General features: G+C 36.6%; 1 protein-coding gene across 16 annotated transcripts in view; it reads right to left on the bottom strand.

Moving 5' to 3' along the window:
• Window positions 1-3,759: 3,759 nt before the first annotated feature.
• The window catches only part of PTPRD (protein tyrosine phosphatase receptor type D), a 504,675-nt gene continuing 485,678 nt past the window's right edge, over window positions 3,760-22,756 (bottom strand). For all 16 annotated transcript variants that reach the window (XM_055302389.1, XM_055302395.1, XM_055302392.1 and 13 more), the window contains 7 exons: window positions 18,346-18,631; window positions 17,748-17,926; window positions 17,022-17,148; window positions 15,675-15,800; window positions 12,592-12,746; window positions 9,248-9,383; window positions 3,760-7,528 (listed from right to left, as the gene is read on the bottom strand). In XM_055302389.1, coding sequence (XP_055158364.1) covers window positions 7,460-7,528; window positions 9,248-9,383; window positions 12,592-12,746; window positions 15,675-15,800; window positions 17,022-17,148; window positions 17,748-17,926; window positions 18,346-18,631 — 1,078 coding nt within the window. In that variant the 3' untranslated portion in view covers window positions 3,760-7,459. The remainder of the gene's footprint in view (window positions 7,529-9,247; window positions 9,384-12,591; window positions 12,747-15,674; window positions 15,801-17,021; window positions 17,149-17,747; window positions 17,927-18,345; window positions 18,632-22,756) is intronic.

Below are 22,756 nucleotides of genomic sequence, written 5' to 3'. Positions count from 1 at the left end.
ACTGCTGCGCCACCCAGGGATCCCTGAAAATGCTATTGTTATCTTAATGGGGATTGTGTTGAATCTGAAATCGCTTTGGGTAGTATAGCCATTTTAACAATATCAGTTCTTCCAATCCATGGTCATGGAATATCTTTACATTTGTTTGTGTCATCTTCAATTTCACAGTCTTTTATAATTTTCAGAGGAGAGGTCTTTCATTTTTTTGGTCAATTTTTTTCCTTTTTTTAAAAAAAGATTTTATTTATTTATTCATGAGAGACAGAGAGAGAGAGAGAGAGAGAGAGAGAGAGAGAGGCAGAGACACAGGCAGAGGGAGACGCAGGCTCCTTTCAAGAAGCCCAATGTGGGACTCAAACCTGGGAATCTGGGATTACGCCCTGAGCCAAAGGCAGACGTTCAATAGCTGAGCCACCCAGGCATCCCGGTCAGTTTTATTTCTAGGAATTTTATTCTTTTTGGTGTGATTGTAAATGAGATTTTTTTCTTAATTTCTCTTTATGCTATTTTGTTATTAGTGTCTAGAAAAGCAACAGCTTCCTGTATATTAATTTTATATAGTGTTTTGAAGAGTTTGAGGGGTTTTGTATATGTATAGTATCATGTCATCTACAGGTAGTTAACAGGTTTACTTCTTCCTTACCAATATGGATGCCTTTTATTTTTTCTTTTTCTTATCTGATTGATACATCTATGACTTCCAATACTATGTTAAATCAAAGTGGGGAGAGTGGACATCTTTGTCTTGTTCCTGATCTTAAAGGAAAAGCTTTCAGTTTTTCACCACTGAGTATGATTTTAGCTGTGGGGTTTTCATATATAGCATTTATTCTGTTGAAGTATGTTCTCTCTAACTCTACTTTGTAGAGCATTTTTATTATAAATGAATACTGGACATTGTCAAAATCTTTTTTCTCCATCTCTGATATATGTTTTTTATCCTTTCTCATGTTAATATATCATATTGATTAATTTGCAAATATTGATGTACCCTTGCATCTGTGGAATAAATCTGATGCAATTGTGGTGAAGGAGATCAGTTTGTAAGTATCTCATTGAAGATTTTTGCATCAATGTTCATTAGAAATATGGCCTATAGTTTTGTAGTAGTTGTTGGGTGTTGCTTTTGCTTTTGTTTGTACTTGTTTTTAAAGATTTTATTTATTTATTCATGAGAGACACAGAGAGAAGGCAGACACATAGGCAGAGAGAGAAGCAGGCTCTTCACAGGGAACCCGATGTGGGACTGTATCCCGGAACACTGGGATCACACCCTGAGCCAAAGGCAGACACTCAACCACTGAGCCACCCAGGCATCCCTTTTTTTGTTTTTGCTTACCTGGTTTTGGCATCAGGATAATTCTGGCCTCATAAATTGATTTGGAAGCTTTCCTTATTCTTTTATCTTTTGGAATAGTTTGAGAAGAGTAGGTATTAAGTCTTTAAATATTTGGTAGAATTCACCTGTGAAGCCATCTGGTCCTGGACTTTTGTTTGTTGGAATTTTTTTTTTTTTTAAGTTACTGATCCAATTTCATTGCTAGTAATTGTTCTGTTCAAATTTTCTAGTTCTTCCTGATTCAGTTTTGGGAAGCTGTATGTTTTTTAGGACTTTATCCATTTGTTCTAGGCTGTCCAATTTGTTACACAATTTTTCATAATATTCTCTTACAATCCTTTGTATTTCTGTGGTGCTGTTATATATCCTCTTTCATTTCTGATTTTATTTGAATCCTCTCTTTATTGATTAGTCTGGTTAAAGATTTATAAATTTTGTGTAACTTTTCAAAGAACAAACTCTTGGTTTTTATTTTATCTCTCTCTCTTTTTCTTTTTTTTGCAATCTTCATTTCTGCTCCTGTCTTTATTTACTTCCTTCTACTGCCTTTGCACTTGTTTATTCTTTTTCTAGGTCCTTTGGGTATAAGTTTAGATTGAGGTTTTCTTGAGGTAGGCCTATATTGCTATAAACTTCTCTCCTAGAACTGCTTTGGCTGCATCCCAAAGATTTTGTATAACTGCGTTTTCATTTTCACTTGTGTCTATGTATTTTTTTTAGTAAGTTATTACTAACTAATAATATCTGCATGGGTGTTTATGTGTGAAATTAGCTATTTTGTCATCTTCAGCATTCCAATCAGACATCTGATTAAAAATAAGGCATCACAGTGATTAAAATTGCAAATATGAGTCACCTTAGCTTTTTTGTTCTATATTATGGTTAAGGATTATGTACTTATAGAACCAAATAATAGGGTGATCAAATCTGCAAATTAAAGGCCAGTTACTTGGAGAGGAAAAATGAGAGAGAAAAAAATCACCTAGTTGTCTATCCAGTTTCAGGTTTTCCAAAATAATGTATGGATTATGGATTGTTTCATTCCTCACTATTCCCATGGCAACAAGTAGTTTTAATAACAACAAACATACATGTGCTTGGCTTTATCTTAACTCATTGGGTTGACTTTCAGTCAGTTGTTGGTCCTACCATATTCATTTGTATTTGGCAAGGTGGCAGCCACCTTAAACCTTCCTTGATTTGACAACTCAGTGAGCACATTCTCTACTCCTATTCATAACTGTGACCCTAAGATGATCACTTAACCCAAGTCATATCACTGAGGGTTAGAAAGCCTTCATTCTACTCAAAAACTTCTATTTGTGCTGTTGGGAAAGTAAACTTTTACTTGCTTACCTTGTGGTGAAGCTTCCAAGGACCACAAAGTTGCTTATAATTGACACTAGGTAAGTTGAACCAGGCTGGGAGACATCACCTGAGCCCTGAATGCCACTGTGCCTAATGATTAGGTATTACCTAAAGGTATTCCTACTCTTTAAGTCTGAACTCACTCCTAATCTTTTAGTATATGATCCTATAAACACTTTCCTCTCACTGTAAGCCAAATTGAGTCAGACTTCCTGTCCCTCAGAATTCAAAGTCCTAACTTCATGAATCCCTTACTTTCCTTCATAGCACATTTCAGAGTATAGTTTTATTATTTATTAAATGCCAGTCTCTCTTCCTAGACTGTAGTCTCCGTTTGAGTAGCAGCATCTCATATATCAATAGCTGCAGCCTAATGCCTAGAACAGTTCTGACCCTTAATACTGAATGACTGAAAAAGCAAGTCAAGCCAAGTATTTTCTTAGTTTCCAAAAAGCTTAAGAAGTTAACATTATGGAGCTATTTTTTTTTAATTTTTATTTATTTATGATAGTCACACAGTGAGAGAGAGAGAGGCAGAGACATAGGCAGAGGGAGAAGCAGGTTCCATGCACCGGGAGCCTGACGTGGGATTCGATCCCGGGTCTCCAGGATCGCGCCCTGGGCCAAAGGCAAGCGCCAAACCGCTGCACCACCCAGGGATCCCTTATGGAGCTATTTTTATGTGCCTGAGAGAGATCTGTTGTTTCATGATGATAATACTTATATGCTGAAATCCACTTAAATTTACATTGGATATGTAATCATTTTCTATAGGGTTAAGGATTGCCCATGAATTCTAGTTTGAATGATACCAAGGCCCCCTTTTTCCTGTGTGAACTTGGGCAAACTATTTTTCTAAGCCTCACTTTGGTTAGCCGTGAAAGGTCCTCACCCCAAGGCAGGCAACCGTATATAATAGCCTCTTGGTAACTTGTATCACTGTTAGTTCAAAGGAACTAACCAGATAACCAGGGAGAAAAGGGAACATATATAGTCAGTTCAAAACCAAAGTGCGTGAGTAGACAAAAGCAAAGGCCAGGGCTGCATAACACTGACATTTTTATTAGAATTCATTTGTAACAAATGGAACTTGTGTCAGCAAAGAACTGATTTTCATACAGACTTCTTTCGCCACCAATGTAACGAAGTAAGAAAATAAAAAGCACGCCTTTCATTCTGTAAAACATTTACGCGTACTACTAATTAGAGGTAATTGTATTTTTTTAACAAGCCATTTTACAAGTTATTTTTTTTAATTTTTCAGTCTATGCATCCAAAACGAGAGCAAAGAACACAACTGTTATTATCTTTGTAAAGACACTCCAAGCTTGAATGGCAAAGCCACATAACAGATGGATAGGATGGATCTGTAGCCTTCTGATCTCTGCTGGAGTATCAGGGCACCCATAAACCCAAAGGAAACCAAAACCCAAAAAAGGAAAAAGAAACGGGAATTAAAAATGAAAAGGAGAGGCTAAAACAAAGCAAACCCAAAAATAAACAGGAAAGAAAAAATTCTCTATGTTACTGAAGAATTTTTTCCATTCCTGCATCTATGTTGTGTTATTTACATACGCACAAATGAATTTCTGAAGCAGTTTCTTATAGATGGGTTCAAGTAATAACATTATTGGGTGTAGAATCAATAGGGCAGTGCATAGTACAAAGGTATAGAAAGTGCAAAGTTCCCTAGAGGCCCTTCCCTCCCCTGGCTGTCCTCGCCATTGTCTAACCATGCAAATCATTTTTAAAAAAGAGCTAAAATAAAGTTCTGTACAAATCACTTTTTATATATTTTGATTTTTTTTTACCATTGTAACTAATTACAAAATTATACATAACTACACGTACATAGGTAAATAATAGCACCGTACTGGTTATGATGATGAAAATAATTGGAAACTTGAAAGTTAATGGTAATGGTAGATAAAGATGTTTACCTGGGAAAATCAAACTAGAATGGTTGTACAGAAAAGCACAGAGTGGAATGCACATCAATGACAGTAAGGGAGTTAGTTCTCGGAACAGCGCCTAAACATTAAGATATCTGGATAGTCTCTGCCTCATTTGTATGGTATGCATCCCGTTAATTTTCTTCTTGTGAATATTCTCCTCTTTCCCTTTGCCAAATGGGCAGTTTTTATCTCAGGGAGAGAAACTGTTCATTGGCAATTCCTTCTGGTGTGTAATATACACCATCAGATTCTACATGTCTAACGTGGCATGTCGGCAAGTGTGTCTGACCCCCTTTGTTTCACTAAATGAAAATCACAGCACTCAGTAAATCACTGGCACTTGGATAAATCTCCAAAAGATACAAACTAAAAGAAAATGACAACAGATCCACATAGTGCACATTCTTCTCTGGTTCTGATGTAGGTTAGAGAATCTCATTCTGAGGTAGCCTTCTAGATACTTTTTTTTTTAGTATTATATTTTTTCTTTTTTTTTTCTTTTTTCTTTCCTTTTTTCTTTTTTTTTCTTTTTCTTTTCTTTTTTCTTTTTTTTTTCTTTTTTCTTTTTTTACAAAAGTGCTCAATATGATGCTTGCAAGTGTTTGGTCTCTTGGATTTCATTCTGCTAGTGATGGTAAAATGTGGAAAACAAAAATCCTTGTATGCTGAACATCAATGAAGCTAAAATTAAACCAAAATATTATATCTATACCAAAACTCTTTAAGAGTTCCTTGGATAATTTTAGGGTTCTTTAAAATCATATAAGATATGGTAAACTCAAGCCATTTTCCATGGCTTCCTATAGCACTTATGTTGGAAAATTCAGAATTACATTGGAAAATATCTAATAGTTTAATCCCCATTTTAGAAAAATCCTAATGGACTAGTAAATATATTCCAAAGTTGTCAATGTTGTCACTAAAGTAAGTTTGGTGCAGTTACTGAATGTTCCAGAACAGATTTGGAAGGGATTCTAAATAAAACAAGTCATTTTTTCCTGATGTTGGCAACCATGAAAGGAAGGGCCCTGATTATCCAAGTGCTTTGGGCTGGTACAATCACTAACATCCCCGACTTGGTTGAAAACTAGGAATGCATATTATTCAAAGAGTTTTTGTACATGTGGTAAACAGATAATGCTTTAATTGGAAGACAAACATATATGAACAACTAATGAAAATGTGAACCAAAGGCTAAAAAGAAATGCTATTAAAATAGGCATCAATTATAAGGCACTCTAAATGCATAACTAAAACCAAAAGAAAACAAAGTACAGCACTTCCCAGTTGTGCTGTATGCCACAAAATGTTTCTGACTGAACAGAGTAACATGAGTTTGGCTTTGCCCCTGTTACATATCATAAATGCAAATTTTATAGCACATACTATAGACGATATACGATTGAATACATTGTTTTTAAACAACTTGATAGCTGATATATTACAACATTCTCCCCTCCTAAAGGGATATGCACTGACCTTTCCCACATGCACACCTCTTAGATATTTAATAATTTTTTTATTGCACTAGAGTGTTAGAAATACTGAACTTTGTTGGAAGCCTGGCTAACAAAAGGATATTTGTGAATATGAGTAGGTGGGTGGGAGGAGACTGGATAGGAAATTAGGGGGTGAGGCTTGACAATCACTGATGTGCATTCCTCATTTCCCTTAAAATTAAAATTTTATGATATTAAGAAATACCCATATGTCATAAAATTGATACCATTGTAAAAGATGCTTATAATAGCTTCTCTACCTAAAAACAAAACAAAACAAAAAACCCCACAACTAAATCATGGAAGAACTGAATGATAGCTATGTCTATCTTTTTGTGTGGACACACTGTTTATATATACATAGACACCCCTGTTAAATATGGATATATATGTATATATGTTAGCAGCAACTTTATACTTTGCGCCTCCCTGTTGATTCCAAAAACAAAACAAAACAAAACAAAACAAAATTCTCTGACTATTTGAAGAGAATGGGTACTTTCTCACCAACCAAAACTGAACAGAAGTGTAAAAGTAATATCTGACAAGACTGATACTGTAGTTTAAGAATATTGCACAAAAATGTGCAAATTTTCAAATTATTTGATATTTCTACAGCAAGATATTACAGATAACAGTTCTACGGCTTAAAAAAACCTACATTTTGGAAATTAAAAAATGAAGAGTTATGTAACTTTTTTAAAATTCACTTTATCGAATGATACATTTTGTTAAAAAAAAGTTTACACAGTTAAAAATGAAGCACAGGTCAGCAGTATCTTTACAATACTAAAAAACTAAATCAAAGACTTTCTTTTTAAACATGTCCCCCCATTCCCCCCTAAAATGTTATTATGAGCAGTATGGTGGGAAGGGGCGATGTCGCAGCAGAGTCCATTTCATCATGAGAAGCCACACCAGCAAACATCTTGCACTGAACTGCAGGACTCTGGCAATTTCTCCTCACACCTAACAAACAATCCTGAACAAGATGGTGGTTCTTTGCTGTGATTTCTTCTTCCCTTTATTTTGAATCCTTGAGGTATCTGTAAATAAAATCCTTTAGATGCCTCATCAGTCAGGATTCTCTTTATTATTTTTCAGGTTAGATTATTAAACTGTGAATTCTTGGTCCATCCAGAAGAGTTTGTTTTTATTTTGTTTTGTGTGTCATAGTCCCACTAAGTGGTAGTTAGCTAGAAGTTAAGAAGGACTTCTCAAGTGCCCTGTATGGCTCAGAAGAGACTCCGTGGATACTGAAGGGCCTGTAGGAAGAACCCAGCATGGGTCCGGGGTTTCTACGTTGCATAGTGATCAAAGCTGCCCAGGTACTCCAGTGCGGCTCGATAGCAGAACTGGTACTGGTCCTGCAGGAGGCCCAGCATAGGAAGAGAGAGGAAAAGGGGTCATGAGTATATTGTAATAGAAAGATGAAAATCCATATTCAAAAACAAAGTTTTGCCCCCCATCTGGATGGGGGCAAAATTGCTACTCTCATCAATTAAGTCAATCCAATGATCAATCCGTTTCAGTGAGCAAAGAACGATCAGCCACATGGGGTGTTTATTAATTTCACCAATCAATTTGACTAATACAAGTCTCCTAATTCCAAAGTAGTAACAGCTAAAGCGAACATTATTTTCCAGACAAGTGTGAGCTGTTCTCCAAGCAGTACCAAACAATCACCGCCACTGAACACGAGAACGTGTCACTGTTGTCTTTACAACTATCTGCTTACTTATGATTACTTATTCTCAGTTTGCATATTAAAGAGAGGCTGACCCAGACATATACTATCCTAAGGAAAATCTGGATTCATTTATCTTCTGGGCTATTGCCAAAAGAATTTGAATAAAAAAAAAAATCTCATCAGACCTTACTACCTGCAATCAGAACTACCCACCATCATTTCTGATGTTGTTATACAAGTAAGGATGAGGAACAGTAAATACACAAAGCAACTCACACAGGGCTCTGGACTTTCAAGCTTTTCATCCCCTGAAAATGACATCCAAAGACTGGCTGTCTATATCAAAAAGTACCTGTGTTGTTTGGCCTAATTCAGTATGATTACTAGTTATCTGTCCGAGAAAGGCCCACATTAAAATAAAATAACTTGAAACATGTCCTTTTTCAGACAGAGAAGAACACTGTCATATCGGAATAAGTTGGGGCATTGTTGGAGAGAGAGAAAAAATAGAATTTTTGCCATAAAAGAAACTTCTTTTCAGTAGCCAATGGGGCTGAAAGTAGATAGTTTCTATTTGCTTAAACATGATTTTTTTTTTACAACAAAAATGGTAATGCAAAATAAATGGAGTTTGAATTCCTATGTTGTTACAGTAAGCTGCTTGGCTAAGTGTTAAGGGTTTTTAAATGTCCAATTTCCCTCTGCCACCCCCAATACCCATTAAGTCTGTCAGGTTGACATCATGCTTTGAGTATTGTAAGCCAAATGCTTGTGCTATTTTGAAATCACAGTTTGGAAGATATCATGGGCAGTGAATTTAGGAATACATATAGAATGTAGAATTTGGTGGCTTTTTTGAGGAATAGAAACACTCATATTATTCTTAGAAATGAATAGTCAATAGCACACTGGCTATATCACAAACTCATGTTATTCTTTAAAAAATGAGAATTTCATGATCAGTTATTAGAATAGAAAATGAGGCATTAATTTCTCTAGTGCTTACCCATGATCCAAGTATTTAAAATGACCATTAGGAGAATGGAGAAGTAAAACGAGCTGAGGATCTGTTATGCACCAGGCAATGTGCTTTATATATGAAATTGCCATTTTTATGGGTCAAAAGTGGTCAAATAGTGACAATTTATCATGGTACAACCTAATATATAATCTCACATAACTTCCAAAACAACTGTAAAGCTTTGAAACTGTCACTCCCACATATAGAGGGGTAAAAATGAGGTTCAAAAATATTGAACAGTTGGATGCTTTCCCAACAGTATTTTCCTGTATTTTGCTCTGATATTGAGAGTCTCTGGGCTCTAACAGGTTCTGGTTGATAAAATGGATTATTTGGCTCTTGAGATGTGATAAAATTCATGGAGATTTTTCTCACCTCTGTCTGTACCATGGCTGGTCGTTGTGTTCTCAACATTTTGACAGTCTGGAAGATATCTACAACTCCTTCGTATCTCATTCTTTCCAAAACAATGCTTAGTGTTATGAAGACTCCAGTTCTTCCAACGCCCGCGCTGTCATAATAACAAAGACAGCGTTACTGCATGCAACACTCACAGTCTTCACCACATTAGCTTGGAAGTAGATATATGTGTATCCAGTTCCACACCATATCAGGTTCTTCCACAGCAATGTTCAGGAAAATGTGGTATTGGGTTCACAAAATGACTATTCTTGGGATAATGTGTCATGGTAAAATGTGAACGTGAGTCCACGTGGAGTAATTGAGATTGAGTCTAATATAATAAAATAATTTTTCAACTGAGATTATACTGCAGGAAACATAAATGTTGCAAAGCAAATAGATACAAGGAAGGGTAAATATAGGTTGACTCCGTTCATGTACATCCTGAAATAATAGACCTTGCCTACTTAATATTTTTAAAGTATAAAATAATTCAGGTAAGGTGAATCAAGTTTTCTATATATCATTTACTTCTTGTGGTCACAATCTATGAAGGATGTTTCATCACTTAGACATGTAAATAAGTAAGAAGGTGTATAAGACTATTCAGACTGAGGTGTTAGTTTTGATATAGAAAACACTTTCTGTTACGGGTTTTTTGATGTGGATCCTTATTCAATCTTTAGAAGGGTCAGTGAATATTTATACTTACAGACTGTGTAAATGTGTATATATATATATATATATATATATATATATATATATATATTTGTTCTCTCTCCTGAAACTTCAAACTTTAACAGATACTCAAAAGGGTCTCTAACTTTTAAAAAGAAATGGTTGAGCATCACTAAGCTTATCTACTTTTAGATATTCAGCAGCTAAAACACCAGGATTCTTTCTATCACATTAGCAAGGTTTTGAGTTTGTTTTCTTTATTGTTTTAAGATAATTCCAGAATGTTCACTGCAGCAGCAGAAGAAAATTAATTCATAGCTTTTGTGCTCTTAAAAAGTAAGAAAGCATCTGGAGGTTTAGGTAATAAGGAGAAGAGTGAATAATTTGAAAAATCTTTACATTTTTCGATCCTAATTAAACGGCATGTGTAACGCTTGGGTACAGGCTGTAGAAAATGGATGGATTCATTTACTTGGGGATGTAGCTGACAGGCATATATAAATAGTGTGTCCCTTTATAAACTGGGTTTTCTAAAGAGCCCAAACAGAAATGTTAAGTGAGGCTTTAAAATCCATGGGTAGTCTTTACAAAGAGGCTGAGGATGTCCTATAGCAGTGAAGGCTATCTGTAAAGATGGAATAGATGACCTTGAAGGTCCTTTTCAACCTTGAAAGCCTCTCTTACTCCTGAGGCTGTGATTTATGATCTTTTTTTTCCTGAATGGTCCAGGTATTCCAGAATCTATTTAACCTTGATTTGACTGCTCAACCCCTAGCAAAATATAGGGTTTCTGGCTTTCTACTAGGTTCTTTCAAGCGAATAACAGATACCGGCCTTAACAACTTCTGAATTTATTGACTTTACAATGCTAGTTTAATAAGTTATAATAAGGTTATACGTGGAGTAATTGAGATTGAGTCTAATAGAATAAAATAATTTTTCAACTGAGATTATACTTCAGGTTAGTATTTTAAGGATATTCCCAGATAGGAGAAAATATCTAGAAGTCATATGTGTGTGTGTGTGTGTGTATATATATATATATATATATATATAACAGGACATAGCTAACCTCCAAATACCAAAGGAGTATTTAAATCATTTTTCAACAGCAGAAACAATGGGATGTAACACACACTTATATGCTTAAACTTATGGTTATATCTAAAGTTAAAAATACATATTAAATCTATTTTTTAATAGCTTATGCTAGAAAAGTCTGAATTAGTATTTGGGCAAATTATGTGGAAGGTGAGGGGAATATCCAGGTAATTTCAGTCCATCTACTTTGTCTGAATATTTGAGTCCATATGTTGTTCCCTACATGATCGTTGGTTGTCTAGAGTAACCAAACTCAACACAAAGCAAATGTGAATAAACATGTGCTGGAAAGAATCCTAGAGACATTCTAAGGTTCCATCATAGAGCTATATGATGACAGAAGTAAGGCTAGAATTCAGCTATCTAAAAGCCTGAATTGAATATGTCTCCTATTTTGAGAGCTTTTCTCCCATATCACTAAGTATCATAGTTTGGTATTTTATTTTTCTATCTTTCTCTTTTTCTTTTTCCTTCCTCCCTTCCTTCCTTTTTTTTTTTTTTTTTTGAAGTCTCTCAATATTTTGACCACAAAGAAATTAGAAACTGAGATTTCAAATTGCTAGATTCTGAAAATATATTAGGGTAAATAAAATTAGGTGAATTCCTTTTGCTGGAAGGTTTCTACGTAGCAACTTCCAAAAGCACTATATTTATGGTGAGTGTCCTTTCTGAACCATTTACTTGCTATTTCTATTAACTTCAATGACTTGAATTATAAAATGCTGTGGAAACTATTGAAAATAATTAACTTGAAGGTGCTTCATTTTCTGATATAGCATCAATTTTCAAGCAAATTGCAATTTTAACTGAGGTATCATTCTAATCACTTACTGACTGGCAAGAATTAGTATTGTCATTAGGCTGGATAACTATTTATGGTTTTCCTAAAAAGACAAACACAGGAGATAGATACAGAAGGACAGTTATTGGTGTAATGCCACAGAAGTAAAACAAGTAAGAAATGATTAACTGAACAAATTATCATGAGTGGATGTGCCAATAATTTGTTAAGGTAAAACTAGGAAAGGAAAAACACAGCTTGGTTTTTGTTTTTTCTTTCTTTTTTTTTTGTTATATATTTTTGAATTGAAGTTCGATTTGCCAACATATAGCATAAAACCCAGTGCTCATCCCATCAAGTGCACTCCTCAGTGCCCATCACCCAGTTACCCCATCCCCCCACCTACCTCCCCTTCCACAATCCTCTGGTTTGTTTCCCAGAGTTAGGAGTCTCTCATGGTTTGTCTCTCTAATTTTTCCCACTCATTTTCTCTCCTTTCCCCTATAATCCCTTTTTTTACAAAAGGTAAAATTTGGGGAAGAAAATTCTACCTCAGGTTATTTTCATTTTATGGAAAGAAAGGGAAATGAGTCCTTGCTTAAGATTTTACAATGTATTTCTGAGAATAAAATACTTATTATGCTGATTCACTATAATCAGCTTGTACTGAAAATGATTAGACAATAACATACATTTTCAAAGTTATTATCACATTGATCACAGATGGGGAACCCATCATTCTTGATTGTTCACTTACCTGCAATGTACTGAAATGGGCCCATCTTGGCCAAACTGCTCTTTTGTTTTATGGACTTGGCCAATGAAGTCAATAAATCCTTCTCCAGACTTTGGCACTCCTTGTTCTGGCCAGTCAGTGAACTGGAACTGCCTCACTGTTCGGGACTGACCGTCCTTTAGAGAGAAAGCCACATCCCCAGCCACAAAGAAGGATGCCAGGAGGATTCGGCCAGGGCACAGACCACATCAGCAAGAGTGATATTTTTTTTCCAGAAAGAAAAACAAAGGGGTAAGAAAAAAGTCAGAAACGTGTTTAACTAGCAACTTAGTCACACATGTGTCTTCCCTGTTATTAACACTGTCCACAGTCACATGTATTTAAATTGTAATTTTATTCTGGCGATGCTCAAGTAAAAACCTGGGTTTTCATTAAGGGCCATCTAGTTCCCATATATACTCTATTTCAAAGATTTCAGAAGCCAATAACATAATATTGGAAGAAGCATCTGGGCAGGGCATGCAGACCAGAGATTTTGCTATGGTCACGATAACTTCACACCTGCCATGTTTGCTTATTTCTAGCATTGTCAAGTGACAGATAGTGACACTGAAAGGATCTGACACAAACTGGGTAGTGGTTAAACTGGATGCCCCACATGTCTCAGAGGCATACCATCTCTACCCATGGCAGCATACACAGCATGTGCTATGCAACCACGCCTTTGAGGGGGAAGGGAGGGGTCCCTCCAGGGAAGGAAAGAGAGGATTAGCAAATACACACTGGATTCTGAAAAAGGACTCTTCCCACTGACCATAGGAATTAAAGCATTTGTAGGGGGCTTTAACAGACCAAACGCAGATGTAAGAGGAGTCTTTTCTAGAGGCAAAACTGCTCTGTTAGCAGTTAGGCAAAACTGCTCTGACTCCTGAAGTACAAATCATTTGAGAAGGAGTTACTGATATGCTTCTGATTCCTTCTAGAACAGTGTTTTCAGAAGCACAACAAAAGCAGAAGCCACCTTCTGCTTATAGAAGCGGAGTAACAATTATGCCCACCAACTTTCTTTGAATCCTCTGAGAAGGAAAGAACCCAAATTCCAAGCTTAGAGAGACTGATTCCATTTAAAGAGGCCCTGTTCCCATTAAGGCTTCAACTTGTTCCTCCTTTCCATTTTTGTAACATCTTTCCCCTTTAAAGGCCTTTTGAATATGGGTGTATACATTCCCATGGTTCTGGTCAAGTAGACAGACCCAGTTTTTCTCACTGAGTCATACTAAGAGGAAGGGATGGCTTAGCTTGAGATGGGCACACAACAACAGGGCATCTTCCTGACTGGCATCATTTGATAAAGCAGGAAGATCACATTAACCTTGTGAGAATACTCAGGAATATGAAAATAACTGCTTGACCCCATTACTAACTTATGGATGGTTACCATGGGAGCATGATTTACTTCCCTCTGTTTCTGGAAAAGGTTTGGCAAGCACAGGAAGGAAGTCAAAGGCTAGGTAATGCAGATTTGTCCTCCTCTAAATATCCTGGGGCTTTCATTTCTGACCACGGTGCTTGAATAGGTCATTCAATTGCAAGAATAGGTCATTCAATTGCAAGAATAGGTCATGTGCACAAACCCTTACTATTTGAAAGAGAGATCAGCTGACTCCATTTAAAGGTTACCTGTTTAACAAAACTGCATTCCAAGTGCCAACGTGCTTTCTAAACTGCTAAATTCAGATTAGAAACACACTAGGGACACAAACAGCAAATGAGGCAGTTTAGGAAATTATAAAATCACAGGGAGCCTTTTTTAATGAAAAGAATGTGAACAAGTTCTTACTTCAGTATTTCTTTTGCTTTTTGAGATCAGAATTAATCTGGGCAAGTAACGAGTAGTAAGGAAGGTGTCTCTGCTATTTGTGGGACCTGGCCCTGGTCTTTATCATCAGAAATAGTTGGTGAGTTTGCTTGGGCTGTACTGAAGATTTTTCACCCACATACCTATCTTCAAATTCTGAAAGGGCACACCTTTTTTTTTTTTTTTCCCAACAATGGGGTGGATCAGCAAGGCATGCTTGCTTGGGCAATTCAAAGCTGAGACCACAGACTTAACTGCTACCTCGAGTACAGTAACCTTCAGAGTAGTTAAAATCTCAGACTTTCTGGGATTAACAGGTCTGTCACCTGGGCCAACCAGCCAGCTAACCAATTTCTCCTTCACTTTAGGTTAACAGCAAGGGCACAGCTTTGGGGATTAGCAGACAATCTCTAAACATGAGTATTGGTTGGAAAAGCTCCTTTCCAGAAAAAAAAAACAATGGATCAAGTAAATAGCTCTATCCTGGAGTTTAATTCAATCCACCTACTGTGACAGTTCCAAAAACAAAGCAGGGCTTTGGACTGACCCCTCTCTCTCCTAAAATGTGTTTGTAATCATGGTCTGAAAGTGGCCAAAGGCAAGGATATTAAAGTTTATGCATAGAACATGTTACATCAGGGCTGAACCTTGGACTCAGCAATCTAGATAAGAAATGCAGAATGAAAATTAGCCAACAAGGGTCATGGGTGCACAGCTCTCATGGACAGACACATTAGCACACCAAAGAATAAACCATGCCAGGAATCAAATTAGAATGTGCAAAGCTTGTCAGAGTCTTCTAAAGAATGCCATTTGCTCTGCAGTTTTAAAATCATACCAAATTAACCTCCAAGCCCACATGACCTAAAGGGCTTTGCAAAACAACAACATATTTACAGCCTCAAGTAATGAAGAAGTCAAAAAGCTCCAAAGAGAATGAGCTGAGAAAGTGAATGTAAGCACAGCCAACCAATCAGTAAATGCTTCCCAGGACACACAGTTACCAAGTATATCCTCAAAGTTGGGCTGCCAGATGTTATGTTTGAACGGAAGCCAACTCTGGGTTTGTGAGACACTTGCCAGACAGAGGAAAAGTTACTCTTAAATTAAAAAACAAAACAGCCCTCCAAGATCAGTTATTTCTTTTCACTTTGGGAGTATGGTCACTCAGCAAATGTCTCTCCCAGAAATACATTTTATATGGCTTTTTAGCCAATGGTTAAGAGCATAAGATTGGCCAACTTACCCTGGCATCTGTGACCTTGAATTCTCTTAGGATATACTGTGGCATGTTGTACTCAGCCATGGGATCTACAACAAAATACTGGTATCTTGCAGATCGTTCTGCTGGCCAGTATTGGTGACATTTCTCCTAAAAAGAGAAAAGACTGATGTCAAAATATATAAAGTACAAATAAAATTTTATCTATCATTTTATCAATCTATACATTTAATTTCTTTCTCTCATTAAGAAAAGTTCAAAATTCAAGGCCATTCCAATTGCATGTGACTCATTTTTTTCTTTGAAACTGTAAGGTCCTCAAGAATAGGGATATCATATGGTTTAACATTTGCTCATGGTATCAAGCATAGTACTGGGGCATACGGTAACTTATTAATACACAACCACTGAATTGAATACTTTGATAGGATAAGTGTCTTCATATCTACAAGTTCTCCAAATAACTACATTAGTCCTTGGATACAATGCTGGCCCTGTCAATCATGCACTGCATCTCCAGAGTAGACTTGTGTTGCTGTGTTATGGAATGAATAGAACCATCAAGTGCGAATGCAGAAAGAAAATTCTATATTGATCTGGTCCAGTCTCCCTTGTCAGCTGAAGAAACTGGAGCCCAAGTAGTTCTAATGATTTGGCTAAATCTTGCAGAAAGTCTACTATGAATAGTCAGAATAGTAAAGTTATTTGCTTATTTGGCATGTTTTGCCCTCTTAATGGGCTTTAGATGATGAGTTTTCGATCCATCTCTACATTTATACAAGGAGGAGAGAAAGAGAATTTTAACCAAACATAGAAAAATACTTACATCCATTGAATGTTAAGTGGTAATTTCTTGGATATCTCTAGGACTATTTTATGTATTTTTCAGAATAATCACTTTCAAAATGTAGATCTGAGATGACCAGATTATATCCTTGGAAAAACTATGTAGCTTTCTAACACCCTGTTCAACAAGGGGGTGGGCTGGACAGGGGAAAACTGCCTCACAGATGAAAGAAAGTCAAGTTTCTTCACACAGAGAAATGATGGCACATTTATTTGCTCATGAAACTCCAGCTTGTCCAGGGTAAAAGGGAGAAAGACTATTCTGAGAATTGGGACGTAAGTCAAACAGGGGCATCTGCTTCTTTGCTCTTATGATCATGCTGCACTGGAAACAAAATACTTTCTTCAAAACACACAAATTAAAGACCTTGATGTGGCTTATGCAAATTAAAAACCAACACACAGTAATGAATGGCCCAGAATGTGTCCGGAGAACCTCCACATTTCAAAGAAATGACGCTGGCCCTTGGGTTATTAAAATAGTAATTTCTTCATGGAATGAATGTCCTATGAGAAGACACTCACTCTGCCCATCTCACGCAGCTTGGTGAGCATCACAACAATGGTGGAATTGTGTTCCCAGAGCATCCGCCAGAAGTCTTCAGTGGTCTCTGCCAATGGCCCCTGGGTAGCGATATATGCTTTCTGTTGTCTGAATTATAGAGAATAAAAGTAACATGTTAAAGTAATCAGAGAACATTTGATATGTACATCAAACCCACTAATGAAAACTGAAAACATATTACCAGTGCAATTGCAGTAAATGCCCATTAAGATTGTGTAATCAAATAAGAATATTTAGTACATTTTGGGGACTTTGCAAAAGAAATTGCTTTGTTAATATTATGGTGTATATCTTCATCATTAGTATTTAAATTTTGGTGCAATGCTAATAGCTCAGTTTCATGTATCATACAAGTCACTTAAGAACAGTGGTGTGGTTTCATTTTGTAGATAGGAATCTTACACAATCTATTAAATGTATGAAATGTGGTATAAAACAGTTTCTTTATTAGATTAACTCCTTCTACAACCAAATGGCTTCTCAAGGAAGAGTGCAGAAAGCCAGACTAAAGATTCCATGACTGCTTCTTCTTACTCTTATGAAAAATAATAAAATACCAAGGGACTGAATGCTGACCTATGCAGAAAGAAGATGCTTTGAATTGAGACGAAATTCATTCTGGCTGTGAAACTAGGGCACATGTAAATATCAAGGCTTTGGGCTGTCAGGGGAACAAGAGTGTATACCTGTATCCATCAATAAAACTGGCATTGATGTAATCAGATCCTTCCACTCCTCGGATAGGCTGCAGGCATACCCTTGTGGATTCATATGGCATAATATTAACAAGGCGATTTTTGAATTTATTACATGGAAGATTGGCACTGATGAATCTTGAGGTGTGAGCTTTAGAGCTGGCTAGACGCTGTTGTATAGAAAAAAAAAATCCGATAAAGACAATTTTAGCCTATGGTTAGATGCAACGTACTCAAGATCTCCTCTTTAGATATAAAGCTTGTGTTTACTTTAAAGCAAAGGACTCTTCAAACTGTACTACTTTTCACTTCTACCTAATGATTCCACAGAGTGTACTGAATTTTTAAATACGTTCTGAGAATATGACTCTCAATTTAAATTAGGGCACAAAAGAGCTCAAGGTATTGTTAGGAAGCAAAGAACAGAAAAGGGAAAGAGGAAGAGAGTGTTTTATAGTCAGACACTTGAGAAGGTCAAATGAATCTTGTAACTTCACAAATTTGAAAGGTTAAGAAAGTGAAGCCACCACTCAGAGACAATCCCAGAATGACTTGCTCCTGAATTACCACATCACATCCAATATCGTACCTTAAATTCAAGCTCCATTCCTGTGACATTCTCTCCTGCTTCTATTTGTGTCAGCTTCTGAATGTAGGCATACAAGTTTCTAGCTGGCACTTCGGTATTTCCACAAGTCACTGCTTCTAACAGTGCATCATGGATAAAGATGTACTGGTCTTCTGTTTGAACCATGTAATTCCTCTGGGCTCTCATTAAAGTTACATGGCCATAAATATCTACAGTTTTTTCATGCTTTATTCTTTCTAACATGGCATCTATTACGATGAAACAACCAGTCCGGCCAACTCCCGCACTACAAGATAAACAAAAAGAAAAGTCCAAATAAATCTATCAGGAAAACCGACACATAAAAAATAATTTTAATTCTTGCTAACTAGGTTTAAACCCATTAATTATTTTCAAGTAGCTATTGGGATTATTTTGGAGCACCCTAAAGTAAAACGTATTATCAAGTCCCCATAACCAGAGGGTAGGACCAAGTAAAATTAATTTGGTCTCAAAATGTAAAAACATTACATCCATAATTGCTGTGTTCTTTGATCATGTAACATGAAGTAGACCTTATTTTGAAACTGATATGCAAAAATCACAAACATTTAGGTTGTTTATATTAGGAGATATTTTAAAAATTGGTTAAGATATAATTAGGCTATATCTTTTTGCAAAACTTTTCCATCTATTTCAGTTTAATTTGTGAAATAAAAACTAGAAAATTACTCAATCTGAAACACTTCAAACATTTCATATTCCAAAGCCCAGCAAGGAAGTTCTAAAATCAACTTAGTAGAAAATATATAATTAAAATATTAAAATGTTGTTGTACACTAAAAAAGGTGCAGGGTATCCTCAATGGAAATAAATTCTTACTAAAAAACCATCACTAGAGAATAGGTGTGCTTTTTGGTTTTACTCCCTTCTCTTCCAGTGTTGAATGTAATTCGAAATTCCAGGTGAAATTCAAGCATTCTGTGTGGGAAAATAGAAGCCTAAATCTTTGTTACTGAAGAAACTCTGAGGCATTTTTTAAATTCCACTACTTTGGGACTTATTGGTCATTTTCCAGTTGGTGGAAAACAATTCAAAGAAGAGAAGGTGAGAGAGTGAGCAAAACCCAAAGACCAGATCCGACGTTCCAAGGAGACAATCTAATTTACTGAACTGGATTACAGAGTCAGGTGGTTGAAACACTGGAATTTCCTCGAGTGTTGAAAAGAATACCAACAAAATAACATATCTGTGTTCTTAAATCTCTAGGTAAGCCTTGTTTGTCTTTTATCAAACTCTTTAGAGTGAGTCCATTTATATGTCAAGTATGGTTGAATCCAAGATATTTTTCTCCTCATGATTGTGGATAGTTACCTGGCTGGGAAGCAGGTCATCAACAGGAATAGGTATATATCACCACTACAGACACTAAACAACAGACAAACTCTTCATTAGCTACATGCCACTGCTTCCTGTCATTGTGTATCTATGTGTTCGTTTATTTATCCATCTGTCCATTGACATATCCTTCTCTTCATTCAATGAACAGTACTTTGTTAAGTAACATAGGGGATACAACATTCAAGATGACTTAGATCATACCTAAAAAGCTCAGCATCTATCAATGAAGTAAAAGGTCACTTAACTACTTATACTAAAAGACAGAAGAAGAAGAAAAAGAAAAAGGAGGAAGAGGAGGAGGAGGAGAAGAGAGAGAAGAAGAGGGAGAAGAAGAGGGAGAAGGAGAAGACGAAGGAGAAGAAGAGGGATGTGTTAGTTCGTGGATGAGGTGGCATTTGAATCTAGTACTCAAAAGACAGGAAAGATGGGGAATTGAGGAGGCTAGAATAGCAAAAGAGAAAAAAAGTGGCTTTTGTAGTGATACTGTTGGCTCTGGGAGTTACATGTGAAACTTTTCATTGGCCTTGTGAGGCACTTGTACAAGGACTGTACCAGACTCCAAATGAATGAGTATAGTGAGCAGTAGGGCACCTGACACAACTGAAATGGTTATTTCTTTCTAGTGCCAAGTGCCACAAGGTGAGAAGTAAGCATTTTGTTACAAATAATATTTTTTTTTTAATTTTTTTTTAAAATTTTTATTTATTTATGATAGTCACAGAGAGAGAGAGAGAGGCAGAGACACAGGCAGAGGGAGAAGCAAGCTCCATGCACTGGGAGCCCGATGTGGGATTCGATCCCGGATCTCCAGGATCGCGCCCTGGGCCAAAGTCAGGCGCCAAACCGCTGCGCCACCCAGGGATCCCACAAATAATATTTTTATTAAATTATTCCTCTTCTAAAACACAGAGGAAATAATAGTTTTATTTAACTATTGAGCAGTACAGATTTAATCTAGCTTCCATACAAACCCTGAGGTTTGTAGTCTAGGTTAAGTGGAAATATGGTATGACCACTATTTAAAACTTGCTTACTTTTTTATCTCCTGTCAGATATAAAAAAAGGACTGTTACTATTTAGTCGGAGAGCCTCTGGATTTTTATTCTAAGACTTCATCCAAAGTTTAACCACAAAGTGACATGACACTGAGATATAATGCAAAAGCCCCTTGAGATAGAGTCTTTGAAATGACAGAAATTTTTTTTTACCACACAATTAGAGACCTGATGCACCGATGTCCACAAAGTCCCATTTTTATCTAGTTTAGTCTACTAATAAACCTGTGAGATGGCGAGTTTTCCCTGACATTCCCCATTACCCCACTCCCTCACCACCCCCAGGCAGGAATAACCACTCTCTGTTCCAGATCACTTAAGTCGTGTGTCAAATACCACCCCAGTACAGTCTCAGTCACATCATATTATTAATTAGCCTGGTGGGGCTGCCATCCACAAATCATGGCGTGTAACCTGAGAGCACAGTTTCTATTACCTCTGTGTTCCCTCCACCAAGCATGCAGTCGGTGGTCAATAATGTTTGTGAAATAAGAATATAAATGAGTGATTGGCATCAGAGACCTTATATAATGAGAAGCTCATTCATGTTCGGTAACCCTACTGAGGAAGCAGAACTCTTCAGTTAATGAAAGGAATCCTATATTTGACAAAGGCTCAGAACTGTGCAGAGAATGCCCGAAGACTGCTACACGGTGCTGGGTGGGGACAGGGAGACTGGAAAATGCTTTGAGTGGCCTCTGTTTCTTGGTCTTCTGATCTGCCATTGCAGTGCAATGGAAAGAAACTATGACTGATCTTGGAGAAGGGAAGTAGCCCCCACATTGGGGAGGTTCTAAGACTGAGTAATACCATTTTTTCTTTTTCGGTGTTGCTTTTGCTTCATTGTCTTCATCCTTATTGTGCATTGTCTCTAACTGGATACACCTTCATGTAGTTCTTCATAGTGGAAACCATACTGTAAGCTTTATAACTGAGCCTTAAATATCAATTCTAGATAATGGCAGGGATATTTTCCCAAAATATGCATCAGGCACAATTCCAAATGTCTGCATGATGCATAGATCTATATTCTGACAAAAAATATCACAGAATCTTGGAAAATTGGTAGGAATGACTCTAGTTTCAAACAGTAGCAACCTCTTCATGGTGGTAATGAGGGAAAAAAAAACAAAACAAAACAAAATACATGCCTGAATCTAAATTACAAAGTATGGAAAGAAAAGAAAGAAGAGAGGCTATGACTTGTGCAAAATCTATTTTTTCTCTCCCCCAAATTCAAAATACTGTTAACTGCCCAATCTTGCTTATTCATACAGAAGGTAGGGAAGGAGCTGATCCTTTTAACTTACATGTTACTTCTTCTTTAGGAGGAAGAGTTCTTTGGGGGATTTACTTTTTTAAATTTTTTTTTAAAGATTTTATTTATTTATTCATGAGAGACAGAGAGAAAGAGAGAGGCAGAGAAAGAAGCAGGCCCCATGCAGGGAGCGTGACGTGGGACTCGATCCCGGATCTTCCCAGATCACACCCTGGGCTAAAGGCGGCATTAAACCTCTGAGCCACCCGGGTTGCCCTCTTTGGGGGCTTTAAATGTTAGAGGCATCTGTTAGCTTAAAGTAAGATCACAAAGTTCAAGATACTTTTCTCAGATACCAATGGCTAGGGTGTCCTTGAGAAAATCACCTAACTTCTTCCCTGCTTTTCCGTTTTTCTTAAATGATGATAGTGATAATTAATTCTAGTTAATTACCTAGTAAGTCTAAGGCTGAATTAAATGTACTCAATGTTTTGCAAACATAAAGGAAGAGACAATTACTTTGTAGGTACAAACTGCATTTTAAAATTCTACCTCTAAAGCTGACAAAAGGAATAGGTAATGTTAATGCTGAGAAAATTATGATAGAATCACTGCAGGATCATTTAAGATTAGGCTTTCAAAATCTTGCTTTAGTCTATCCCCTCAAGCTGTTCTCCCCTCTCTCCTCGTATTTCCAATAAATTGTGCCTTACATTGG

This window comes from Nyctereutes procyonoides, unplaced genomic scaffold (genome assembly GCF_905146905.1).
Source record: "Nyctereutes procyonoides isolate TBG_1078 unplaced genomic scaffold, NYPRO_anot_genome, whole genome shotgun sequence".
Classification (NCBI taxonomy): domain Eukaryota; kingdom Metazoa; phylum Chordata; class Mammalia; order Carnivora; family Canidae; genus Nyctereutes; species Nyctereutes procyonoides.
The sequence above is the reverse complement of the archived record's forward strand: the minus strand, read 5'-3'. Positions and strand labels throughout refer to the sequence as shown.